Source organism: Epinephelus moara, chromosome 23 (genome assembly GCF_006386435.1).
Source record: "Epinephelus moara isolate mb chromosome 23, YSFRI_EMoa_1.0, whole genome shotgun sequence".
Lineage (NCBI taxonomy): Eukaryota > Metazoa > Chordata > Actinopteri > Perciformes > Serranidae > Epinephelus > Epinephelus moara.
This window is the reverse complement of record NC_065528.1, coordinates 19,995,250-20,007,357: the sequence shown is the minus strand read 5'-3', so window position 1 is coordinate 20,007,357 and position 12,108 is coordinate 19,995,250. Positions and strand designations below refer to the sequence as shown.

General features: G+C 42.5%; 1 protein-coding gene across 2 annotated transcripts in view; it reads left to right on the top strand.

The window, feature by feature from the left end:
* Positions 1-12,108, top strand: part of plxna4 (plexin A4) — a 317,597-nt gene that overhangs the window by 289,993 nt on the left and 15,496 nt on the right. For both annotated transcript variants that reach the window (XM_050036454.1, XM_050036453.1), the window contains exons 28-29: positions 3,533-3,723; positions 8,811-8,980. In XM_050036454.1, the coding sequence (XP_049892411.1) occupies positions 3,533-3,723; positions 8,811-8,980 (361 nt within the window). The remainder of the gene's footprint in view (positions 1-3,532; positions 3,724-8,810; positions 8,981-12,108) is intronic.

The window sequence follows — 12,108 nt, the reverse complement described above, 5'->3', positions numbered from 1 at the left end:
CTTGTTGGAAAATGCTGCCTGTTTGGGAAGTATTGAGCATACGACTGGATAAATGTGAGAGTTTGTAAATGGAGGTTTGATATGATTTTGCTGTTGTTACACCAGACCCCTTTTACCTAAATTTGTCAAGAATTTTTTAACATTTTTGGATTCTTTGTTCACCAGAAGCATGCGAGAAAACACCAAATATTCCTCTTGTATTCAACCCAACAATGGATGAGTAATTTCTATACAAATCGGCATTTGAGAATGAAGGATTCATTTAAGGCCAGGCACATACAGTATGTTTGAAACTACATGAGTGGTCATCTTAAGTGCTATATCGTAGGCAACTACACTTGCTTGAGTTTCTTGAAGACGTTTCACCTCTCATCCAAGAGGCTTCTTCAGTTCTAATGACTGGTGCAGAGTCGCAGGATTTAAACTATGTGTGGGTGTCGTTGATTTCACATATGAGCTCTTAGTTTCAGAGTCATTAAGGTCACACGTTGTTGACCCACCTGGCTATCGTGTGTTGTTAGGGTAAGATGGGACTAAGTGTGAATGGGTGTTAAGTCGTCTGGGGAGGGATCCCAAGACAGCATTGTAGGTGTGAGATAAGTCGTGTCTCAGGCCACCTCCTCTGTTTAATGATGGTCATTTCAGTTTGACGTAGATGGCTTCTTTCATGCCTCTTTCAAACCATCTCTCTTCTATGGCCAGACGACATTGCTGTCCTCGAAAGAGTGTCCCTTCTCCTTTAGATGTACGTGGACAGCTGAGTCTTGACCTGACGAGCTGGCTCTCCTGTGCTGTGCCGTTTCTCAACGACTTTATAACGGGTCACTACTACACAGAGTTTAAAGCCTGCGACACTGCACCAGTCATTTAGAACTGATGAAGCTTCTTGTCCAGTTGCCTATGATACAGCACTTACATAACCATGACCTGGATGACTGAGAATATTCACCAATACATGTGCAGTCCTTATAAGCAAAACTGCATTTGAGAAAGTCAGTTAAGTCAATAAAATCATAGACAAAATATAAATATCAAATATATTTCTATAAATTACAATAGTATTAAATAAGAATAGATAGAATCTGATCCCACAGCAGTGAATGTGCCCACCTGAGAGTGGAAATCTGGTGACAAGCTTCCACAAGACCCTACATGACAACATTGACAGACCTGGAAAAACAAGATACAATTTTAGAGTAGCTGAAAGGATTTCTAAATCATAACAAGACACCAAATAGACTTTTCATCTGTTGTCCTGGCCTCTTGAGTCTCCAAAGTGTGTCCTCTCATCCTTCCGTGTGCCAGTGTTTTTTCCCCCTGTCCGTCTGCTCCACGTCTCCTTGAACCAGAGAAACCATCAAGTTAGTTGCTGATCAAAGGGCCGGCCTCACTGGCCACAAACACTTCAGACACATCAAATGTGGTGCCACATTATTAGCATGGCCTCATCTCCATACGGTCTCACCTCGCTTCTGCGGCTCCAAATTAGAGCAGATAGGACAAGGTGAGTGGCGCAACAGAAAAGGGAGGGAGGAGGCCAGGAATATCTCCCTCCGCAATTTTTTAAAAAGGGATTGACTTCAAACGCAAGTGTGATCCACTTCACAACTGGTGTGGTACTTGAGAGTGACTTTGAACTCTCCGTGAGTACAATGGCCAGATAGCGAAGAAAGAGACAAGGCTGAATTTAATATAGCTGCTGAAGAGGGGCAGGGAGAGCGGAGCAGGAGAGAAAGTTGTGGAGAAAGTGGAGATTAAGACAAACACTGTGTAACATGTTGAGTCAGACTATGAAAGGAGAAACTCTCGGTCTTTGATGTGATGTTTCCATCAGAGAAAAATAACACCTCCTTTGTGTGGATCAGAATAGAATCCAACCAGAAATCTCTCTCCTGTGTATCGCACTCTGCCTCAGCTTTCTAACTTCTTGAATAAACCATTAACACAAAATGGATGTACTACCCGATCTATCTCTCTATAAAGACGTAGCTCACATCCTCTTGTACCCACACAACCTCAAAAACAGCACATTTAGTGTCACACGTGTCCAGCGTCCTTGAAAAAATACAAGTAATAAGACAGAGAATACCTGACACAGGTCTCGTCACAAAGCTTCAGTTAAATACTGCTCGCTGAGGAGCCTGAAAGCAGAGACGAACATTTTCAGTGGATCATACTGTAATTAATTTTGAGCAGTCGACACACACAGACACTCACACATTCTCTGTATCTGATGTCTCCAGCTGTCTCTTTCTCCCTGAACTCTCTCCCCCCTTACACTTCTCCTCCTTTTCTCTCTGGACAGATTGATTTCTGTCACGGTGGAAAAACACTCTTTTTTTTTTTCCACTCCTCTCTCTAAACCGCACCCACTGATCAATTTTTTTTCACACTGTGTAAACATTCATTGAGCCATGTGTTTGGAAATGTCATCACCACTCTGGCCATTGGGTGGGCCATACATATTTCATCTCGTCTGACACCTGTTCGATTTTGTGTCAGGCTCCAATGCCATGTCTTGTCCCTGGGAGAAGGAGCCATGAAAAATTAACCATGCACACTTTCTAAAAGTTTCATATCTAATCTCCCAGACCTGTAAATTGGAAGCCACAAGCCAAAAAACTATATTCTGTTGCTGACATGCAGGTTATGGCTTTCTACGCTTGTTTAGTGAAGCGACAGATTTGTATTTTTAGTGGGGTTTTGTTTTTTGTAAGCTTTTTTGTAAGCTTTATTTTCGTCTTGTTTACCTCACACATTGCCCTGAGTGAAGGGGCAGTTCACCCCCCAAATCAAAAATACATTTTTTCCTCTTGCCTACCTCCCATAGTGCTTTTTATCAACCTAGATTGGTTTGGTGTGAGTTGGGGAGTGTTGGAGATATCGGCCGTAGAGATGTCTGCCTTCTCTCAGCTAGTGGTGCTCAAAATGTCAAAAATAATAATAATTTAAAGACCCAATGGCAATGTGTCTCTCCAGAAATCCTGACCTGGTACTCACGATAATCCACAGACCTTGGCTAGACACAGCAAAATCAAAAGCCATGACTGAATTTCAGGAATTTGCTTATGCTGAAGAAGTATTGAGTTGAGTTTTTCAAGTATGTTTTTGGTGCTTTGAGAAACACAAGACAAGTGCCATCTAGTTCCATTATATTCAAGAGAAGGCAGACATCTCTATGGCCGATATCTCCAGCACTCGGCATCTCGCACCAAAACAATCTAGACTGATAAATTGCACTACAAGTAAGAGGAAAAAAATATGTATTTTTGATCTTATGTCCAGTGTCTCAGTGTCCTCTCTGTGATGACCTTATCTTTCTGATACAGGCAGGAAAAACTCAACAGTTTACAGATTTTGTAGTTGTACATAAATGCTAATGAAATAGATTCCCATTATATCTCACTGTAAGAAATTACAAACCAATGGGAGCTTTACTGATGCTTCAAGAAAACAAACACTGGTTGGACATTGTGGTTTTCTGATCAGTTATACCAGCACGACATGAACGAATACATGTTTTTGTTCACAGAGAACATGATCAAGTACACTGGAAGCCCCGACAGCCTGCGCTCCCGTACTCCTATGATCACTCCTGACTTGGAGAGCGGGGTCAAGGTTTGGCACCTTGTGAAGAACCATGAGCATGGAGACCAGAAGGAGGGTGACCGCGGCAGCAAGATGGTCTCTGAGATCTACCTGACACGACTTCTGGCTACCAAGGTGAGCCTTTAGTGAAAATATAATTTATTTCTCCTGTTACACTCACTCTTTATTTGGATAAGTTGCATTTTGAAGGGCATGTTATTAAAAAGCAAAAAAGGAAAAGAGTTTTACTGTTGTCCGAACAGTACGTGGAAATTATTTTTTATTTTTCTCGAAGCAGTTCAGCAAGTGAAAGGCTAAAAGGTCACTATAACCTTCACCTTGTGATACCATGACTCAGAAACCCTTCACTTTATTTAAATATTCATATTTACTTTGGATGAGTCATCTCAGTGGGAAACATTATTCAAATGTATTCCTCTATCCCCTCAGGTGAGAAAGAGAAAATAGATATTTCTGTTTGTTTTCTCTTTTCATTGCTGTTGCGTTGACGCGGCAGCATATCAAAAAGGGTAAAGAAGAAAAGATCCATGAAGCCAGCGAAGGAGTTTCTGTAATAAAAAAAATTATCAGGCAAAAATAGAAATGGCTATAAAATGAGTCTCTTTGAATGTGCCTCCCGACAATGGCCTCCAGAAAAAAAGCAGTTAATTTGGTTTGGAGGGAAATGTGACTTTGATCCAACAGCTGAATGCAAATTTCCAATCCACTCCTAAATCACCTTCTTCCTCTTTTTTTTCCGTCAAGACATCCATTTTATCAGACGCAGACAGAGGCATACAGGGAAGGTAAAACATAAAGAGAGGCTACGATCTGAAAATGTTCAGACAGTAATTTTTTTGATTCAGGAACATTTCAGTTTGTTTTTGATCCCCTGCCTGCCTTTGTTTAGCAGTTCACATACAGAACATCAACTCAGTTCTGTGTATGTAATGTAAATAGACAGTGGCAGGAGTCTGAAACAGAGCGCCTCATACACACAGTAAACAGCCACAGAAAGAAGAAGCAGGTGAATAAAATCATCCATTCTTGAATGTTTGGCTATTATTAACAGACCAAATGAGACTCGTATGTCACGGAGGTTCACGAGCAACACTAATCAGTGAGACATGTTTGGCAAGTCCACCTTATCTTTAAGTTATGACCTCAAGATAATATGCTAACAAGTCCAGAGTTTTTTGGTTTGTTTCACTTTCCTACTCCGTCATCATCAAAACAGAGTCTGTCTGCAAACCTGCGTGACTTTCCTGCGACCACTGTGGCCATATGTGGAAATTACAGCCTGATGCTTAAAGCTGCTCTCACACATGACCTTAGAAAAGTGGGTCTAGCCTCCAAGTCTAGAAAAGTGAAGCCAATGCGAAAGTTCCTGAAACCTGCATTCTTTCTAATGGCCAGCAGGAGGCGACAACACTGGTTGCAAAAAAAAAATTTGATCGTATAGAAGTGTATGATAAAATGGACCTGTCTCTCACTTGATTTGTTACCTCGGTAAACATTCTCCTAACAAATTTATGTTCTCACTAGCTAGTTGCAAGTCTTCATCAATACAGCACAATGTTCATTTTGTAAATTATGGTCCCAATTTGAGAAGCATAGACCGTAAAGCAGGGTATGCTTGAGGCCATAGCTACCTTATGGTTGACAAGTTGCAACCACAGTGGTGTCTTTGTGTTCTCAGTCAGCTCCACCCTCTTGTCCAAATATGGTCACTTCTTGCTCCAGAAAACCAAGATGGTAACAGCCACAATGCCAAACTCGTGGCTTCAAAACGTTAATCCACAAACCAAAGGATGGTGGCCACCAACCACTGGCTACATCCACTTCTTAGTCTATGCCTTCACATGATAAGACAGTTGGAAGATCGTTGGTTTGATGTGGCTCCTCCAGTCCGCAAGTTGAAGTATCCTTGGGGTAGATACTGAACCCCAAATTGCTCCAGATGGCTGTTCCTTCAGTGTGTGAGGCAGGTGGCACCATGTATGGTAGCCTCGGCCACCAGTGTGTAACTGTGCTTTGAGTGGTCGGAAGACTAGAAAAGCGCTATACAAGTGCAATCCATTAACCATTTACTATTCACCAAAAAAAAAAAAATTAAATAAATAAATAACTAGTACAAAATAAAGCATATATTTTCTGTTAAAAAGTACAGATGTTGGAAGACTGCAAGAAGGGCCACCCATTTTTTAAGTGGTCACGTCACCAGTATGCTCTCAAACACACAGCTGATATCCTACTCAGTTTGTTTATTTAAGGCAGTTGATAAGTCCAGTGGTTTGTCTACATGATGTACAAGGAGTGCATATTTTAACGGATTCGGTGAGGACAGAGGTGTTCGCTTGCTGTTAGAACGAGATGAGGTACTGGACATTATGACCACAGAGATTTAAACATGTCGGACTTGAACAGCGTTTTTTCTGGTAAAAAACTGGGAGACAGGTAGAAGGGAAGAGAAGGTACAGTAGAAGGTGGACTACTGCACAATGTTTCTGTAGGTAATTAATAACTTACTCAGAACACTGCTAGTCACTTAATGACCAGCCCTCCCGAAATCCACAATATTTTGTGGGTCAGACGACCTAGGCATCACTACTACTGGTCATACCAGACCAAGTAAGGTTGTACCAGGAAAAAAAGCTCCTGAAAGTACTTGAGTAAGAAGAGTGCATTTTATTTCCAATGACTTAAACTTTGCATTTTAAAGATTAAAAAAAATTGTTATTTCCTCTTTAATAAATTGCGTAGTATTCCTTTAAGAAAAAAATGGATCATCAGCAGACCACACACACAGATGCAGTTGTTACTTAACACCAGAGAAAATGTAGTGAAACGCAGACATTACAAGCAAGTCAGACAACCAACTAAACACCCTCTGTTAATACTTTGGAGAACAAATGACTCCAGATGTGTGTGCAGACGAACAAAATCAGGTGATCAATTACGTCAGAAGATTTAGAAAGTGAAAGAAACAACATGCCAAGAGAGGTATGACAGTGTGTGTGAAGCCGACATGATAAGCAACATGTGAAAGAAAATAAACAAACTGGAGACTGCAGAATAGGAGGCAGGAGCAGCTGTCACCATGACACTTACTATATAGCCCTCCACACACATGCGCACGTCACCTCTCGGCCTCTGTGAGCCGCTCTATTTCCCTGCCATTATCCCATTCCAGAGTGCAGGAAGGTGGTTTCTGACTGCAGACAGCACATCATCTTTCCAGATGGATTGTTTTTGTGAAATAACCAGTTTATCTTGGCCGGCCATCTCTCTTGGTGAGAAATGATTGGGCAGACAGGCAGTGTAATTGACTGCGTTTGGCTTTCACCTTGCCAATAAATACCTCTCCCTGGCAACGCCGCTGACGTCTCTCATATTAGCTCCATCAGTGTCACTCTGACTGAGTGTGGGTATAGGGCGTAGTCATGTGTGTGGAGAGCGGAGAGGGCACAGGGAAGGATTGCATTTTCTTCTCTCACTGTTTCACTCGAGAGAGAGTGTGTGTGTCCATCTCTGCCTCACGTTTTCCCTCCTTCATCTCTCTATCTGCTTCAGCGCCATCCCCAACGTTCTGATTGTTTGCTTTCCTCTCATTTCAATGTGGAGGCAGATGGCATCAAAACATCCAGATGACACATTGTGTTTAGATCGCCGTCTAATGACAGGGTAGATAGTCGGGGGGGCGATGTGTTGGCAGTTTCAGCTCCACCGGGGAACAAGAGAACCCTGTGATGATGACTGTGTTGATGCATACGTCCCCCTTGAGATAGGAATGACGTAAAAATGTCACAGCCTCAGCACTTGTAGGGACACATGCTGGTTTCAGTGTCTACGCACACATGAATGCATGCACACAAAATGTTCGGTCTCCCCTCGCCAGCTAATGCAGACTGTCACTTGGAAGGCACGTGGGCTTGATATAGAGATATGTAATTCCATCTTCGTAGAAAAACGATAAGCTGTCGGGAATGTGGGCCACATTAGAATTATAGCCGTGATTGTCGGACTAACAGGATTCTCTCTTCCCACTCTCTTCTACCTCTCTTGACTCCGTGATTCGGTCACCCGCTCCAACCCAAATTGGATTTTTATTTGCCAGTGCCTGTACACACCTCATCTGCCACACTCAATGGCCTCTTTTCCTGATAGGAAACCTCTGTCGTTTCATTTCCATCCTTCGCCCTCGCCTTTTCCCGTGCATCCCATCAGCTCATTCTTTACAAGAGGATTAGATTCTCTCACTCTCTGTCTCTCCTCTCTCTTCTCCTCCTCCTCCTTAAAGTCGCCAACATTAAATCAAATTAGGGTCAATGGTGCAGTGTGGGAGCTAATCCGGCAGCACAAAGAGGCTTAGGAGATGCGCCTCCTGTTCCCAGATATTATTAAAAGTCAGCTGTGAAATAACAATTTCCCCCATCAAAGCTGCAAGCAGATTTAGGGGCCAGGTCTGCAAGATAGGAGTCAGACACATAAACATCGGAGCTCAGGGACAAAGTGACATGCACTGCCAACTCATAAACTCGCACAGGAAAAAATAAACACAAGTTTATACCAATCTGTCTGTCACCTGTAGGCACCGGTATGCTGCAAAATGTATTAGACAGTGATGATCTCATTCTCTGGTTCTGTGGGTCCAGTTCAATATAGATACTGGCTTAACATACGGATATTGTACAGTTGTTGAGACTGGAGCTTGTTATTGTGCCGTACATTTTCATATTGCATTTAAGTCCCTGTTATTGGTTTTGATATTGTGTTCCTTGTTCCTTCCTATGTATGTATTGGATCAACTAGTTATCACCTGTAAGATTGTTTAAAGGTCCAGTGTGTAGGATTTAGCGGCATGTAGCAGTGAGGTTGCAGAACTGAAACTTCTCCTGTGTGTAAAGTGTGCAGGAGAGCTACAGTGGCGGATGTGAAAACGCTAATAGCCCCATGTAGAGCCAGTGTTTTGTCCATTTTGTGACTGTAGAAACAACATGGCGGACCCCGTAGAGGAAGACCCGCTCCATATGTAGATATAAATGGCTCATTCTCAGGTATCAGAAGCACAACGATTAAAAACCAATGAAAACATAGTTATGGTTATTATATATCTGCCAACAGATGCCCCTATGTCCTACACACTGCTCCTTCAAGAAAAACTCTGTAGTTTAGGGCTTCAAATAATCTGTTTTTCCATCTCTCCTCTCCGTCCTCTGCAGGGTACGTTACAGAAGTTCGTGGATGACCTGTTTGAGACCATCTTCAGCACGGCCCATCGAGGCAGCGCCCTGCCACTGGCTATCAAATACATGTTTGACTTCCTGGACGAGCAGGCCGACAAACACAACATCCATGACCCGCATGTCCGACACACATGGAAGAGCAACTGGTGAGTTGAGCAGTTCTAGCATACCTGCAGACACAGAAACGTGCATACACACACATCTGGTCAGGAGCACTTAAGAAAGTGGTGAGGCAGTTACTTGGACCTTTGACGGACACAAAATTGATTTCATTATTAGCTGACCAGTGTGGTGCCTTTGGCGCTCCATTAATGGCCTATTTAATGCACTGCAGACACAATCAGTACATTTTGGCACATTTCACATGGCATTGCCCTGGTATTGCCCTATGTCAGTGCCAAGCTTCACCACACGCCTCTTCCCTTCCTAATATCCATTAACCACAGGGGCGTGTAATCTTCATTAAAGCCAACCACAAGGGGCTAATCCAATTGGCTGCCAAGACTCTCCATCTATTATCATGGATAACTGGGCCAAAAAAAGCCTGTCACTGTGGAAACCTCCATAGTGACAAATGTGTGCTCCCAGGTGAAGGAAGTGTACCTCTAAATTAATATCTGCTGATTAATTTAGACCATAGTGACCTCTGTGCGCCCACCTTAAGACGTTGGCAGGGGTTAAATAACCAGCAGTGCACCAGAATGTGGTGAGGGGAAAAATGAAAAGGTGAAGAAAGGGAAGTGAACTCAGTGGGAGTTAAACGCACACTAATATCTCATTAGCCTTCTGGCCTCTGCCAAGATCCCAGCATGCATCACTCAGCCCAAGGCTCAGGGGGACCATGGAGATGGGAGGATAAAACTGATGTGCATCAAGGGACAAATAGAAAGATGGAGGGAGGAATGGGTAAGGAGAAGCTAAAGACGGGGGAGAAATATTATTTACTTTACGCTATGGTCCTAATTTTGGTCCTTTTCCTGCGTCTGCGTTATTGGGCCATTTGCAGCGTGTGTTAAGTGTTTTCTGAGAGCGCAACGGGTCGCTTTTACATTAGACTTTTAATGGAATGGGCTCTCACTAGAGGGCTGTGAATGAATAGCAATTTATCATAACACACCATCACAAAAAGCCACTTAGATTGCACACAACAGTTTGTGCCAATGCCACCGTAGATATCTTCTCTATGTGGGATGTGCATATGTCTGTGCCTTTTCACTTCTCACTGTGTGTGCTTACCCGTGACCTTTAATCGTCTCAAAAGAGTGCAATTTTGGCTGCAACAAAAGCGTTCATTTTGTCTGATGGTACAGAATAATAATGCCAGTGCCCCTCCCATCCAGGGCCCCTGTCCCATTAAACCTACCAGGCCCATCGCCATCATACACACCATTAACTTCAACCCATCACAGCAGCGAGGGCCCCTTCATCCCACCACTACCCCCACCTTCCCTTCAGGGTTTCCCCATCATCAGAGCTCCACTGTACATCCCTTTGATGTAGCCCCTGAGCATGGAGTGCCTCAGGGCCCATATTGTTACAAGTTTGCTTCTTTCATCATGATCATATCATTTAACTATAAAAGACCAACTAACAACAATGAGTTTTAAATATTATTAGCAGCTTTATGAACAGAGGGTTTGCTTTGCAGAAACCAGTGGTTCCCAACTGGTCCAGCCACAGGGTCCAGATTTCTCCTTCATCATGAGTTAAAAGTCCACACAGTTCAATACATTCAGTGTCATACTAGCATTTGGCCGTCGTTAAGCTAGTTTGCTGTCTCTGTCAAGTTGTTGTCAGTTAGTCACTCACTCCACAGCAGGACACACTTTAAAATAAAAGCTCTGTGCTGGAAATTCACTGTACCAATTTTAGCAACAGTAACAAGCTAACACACTGTTGATTAGAAAGTACTCGTTTGAAGACATTGAGACTTTAGTATTGTCTCGTTTGAGGACATTGGGACTTTGTTTAGTTTTTCATACTTATGGTGTCCTACTGATCTCAAATAGCTAGGAGAAATTAAAAATGCATACCAAACAAAAGTTCAGATCTCAGAAGAATGCTGGTCTTTATGTCTCCACACAAGCGATAGCTCTGGCATTATGACTTCATGTTGTCCGTCCCATTCTCGTGACCATTATTTCTGAAGAACACCACAAACACTTTTTTTTTCAAATTTGGCTCAATTTGGACAATGAACAGGTTACATTTTGGTGGCCGTAGATCAAAGGTCGATGTCACTGTGACCTTGCATCCACCTCATTTTAATGAACATGATATCTTAAGGCAGCCTCAGATTTGGCACCAACATCAACTTGGACTTAACGAAGAACAGATTCGATTTTGGTGGCCATAGATCGAAGGTCAATGTCACTTTGACCTTGCGTCCTTCTCATTTTAATGAACATGATGTCTCAAGACAGCCTCAAATTTGGCACAAACGTCCATTTGGACTCAAGTACAAAGGGATTAACTTTTGGTAGTCAGAGTCAAGGTCACTGTGGCCTCATGTTTTTGACCATAAATCAATAATTCATACAAAAATTCACACAAATGTCTAACAGAACAAAATGACAAAGTGCCATTTTATATCCAAAAGGTCAAAAGTCGACTTCACTGTGACATCATAATGTTCTACAATAACACTTTTCTGGCCATTACTAAATGTCAAAACTCTGAAACGAAAGGGGAGACATTTGATTGGATACTGACTTATTTTGGGTGTCCAACTGAGGTGTCCATGTTTTAGAATCAGTAGCGTCTTTGCAGCAACATTTGGAGCACTGTCTGCTGTCATGGCAACATATGTGTCTGGACAGACATGGATGTAAACTGTAACTGCAGCTTGACTGGTTCATAGAGGCATACGGCCATAAGGCGATAATTCTAGTTTATATGTGTAATATCTGAGAACAGTGTGGACATGTATAATGTTTTTATAAAAAATGGTAGAAAATAGTTGCACTGGCATGATTCTTGCCTGCTTTCAGAGCTGTACATTTTAGACGTTTCATTGATTAAGCACAACATCCACACACTCTTCAGACCTGGAAGAAAGCTTAAGATGGTCTCCAGGGTTTACTCTAACCCAGGAAATCATCTATGACCCCTCTTAACCCAAGGTCATCCCTCACAACATCTGCCTCTGCCCCTTGAATTACATTCAAACTACCTTTGTGTACAGTGTATCAATGTTTTTGGAGTAAACAGTTCAGTGTCTATGAATTTTAATTGGGCAAGTTAAAATTCAGTTGTTTCTGGGCTGTGTGACAGA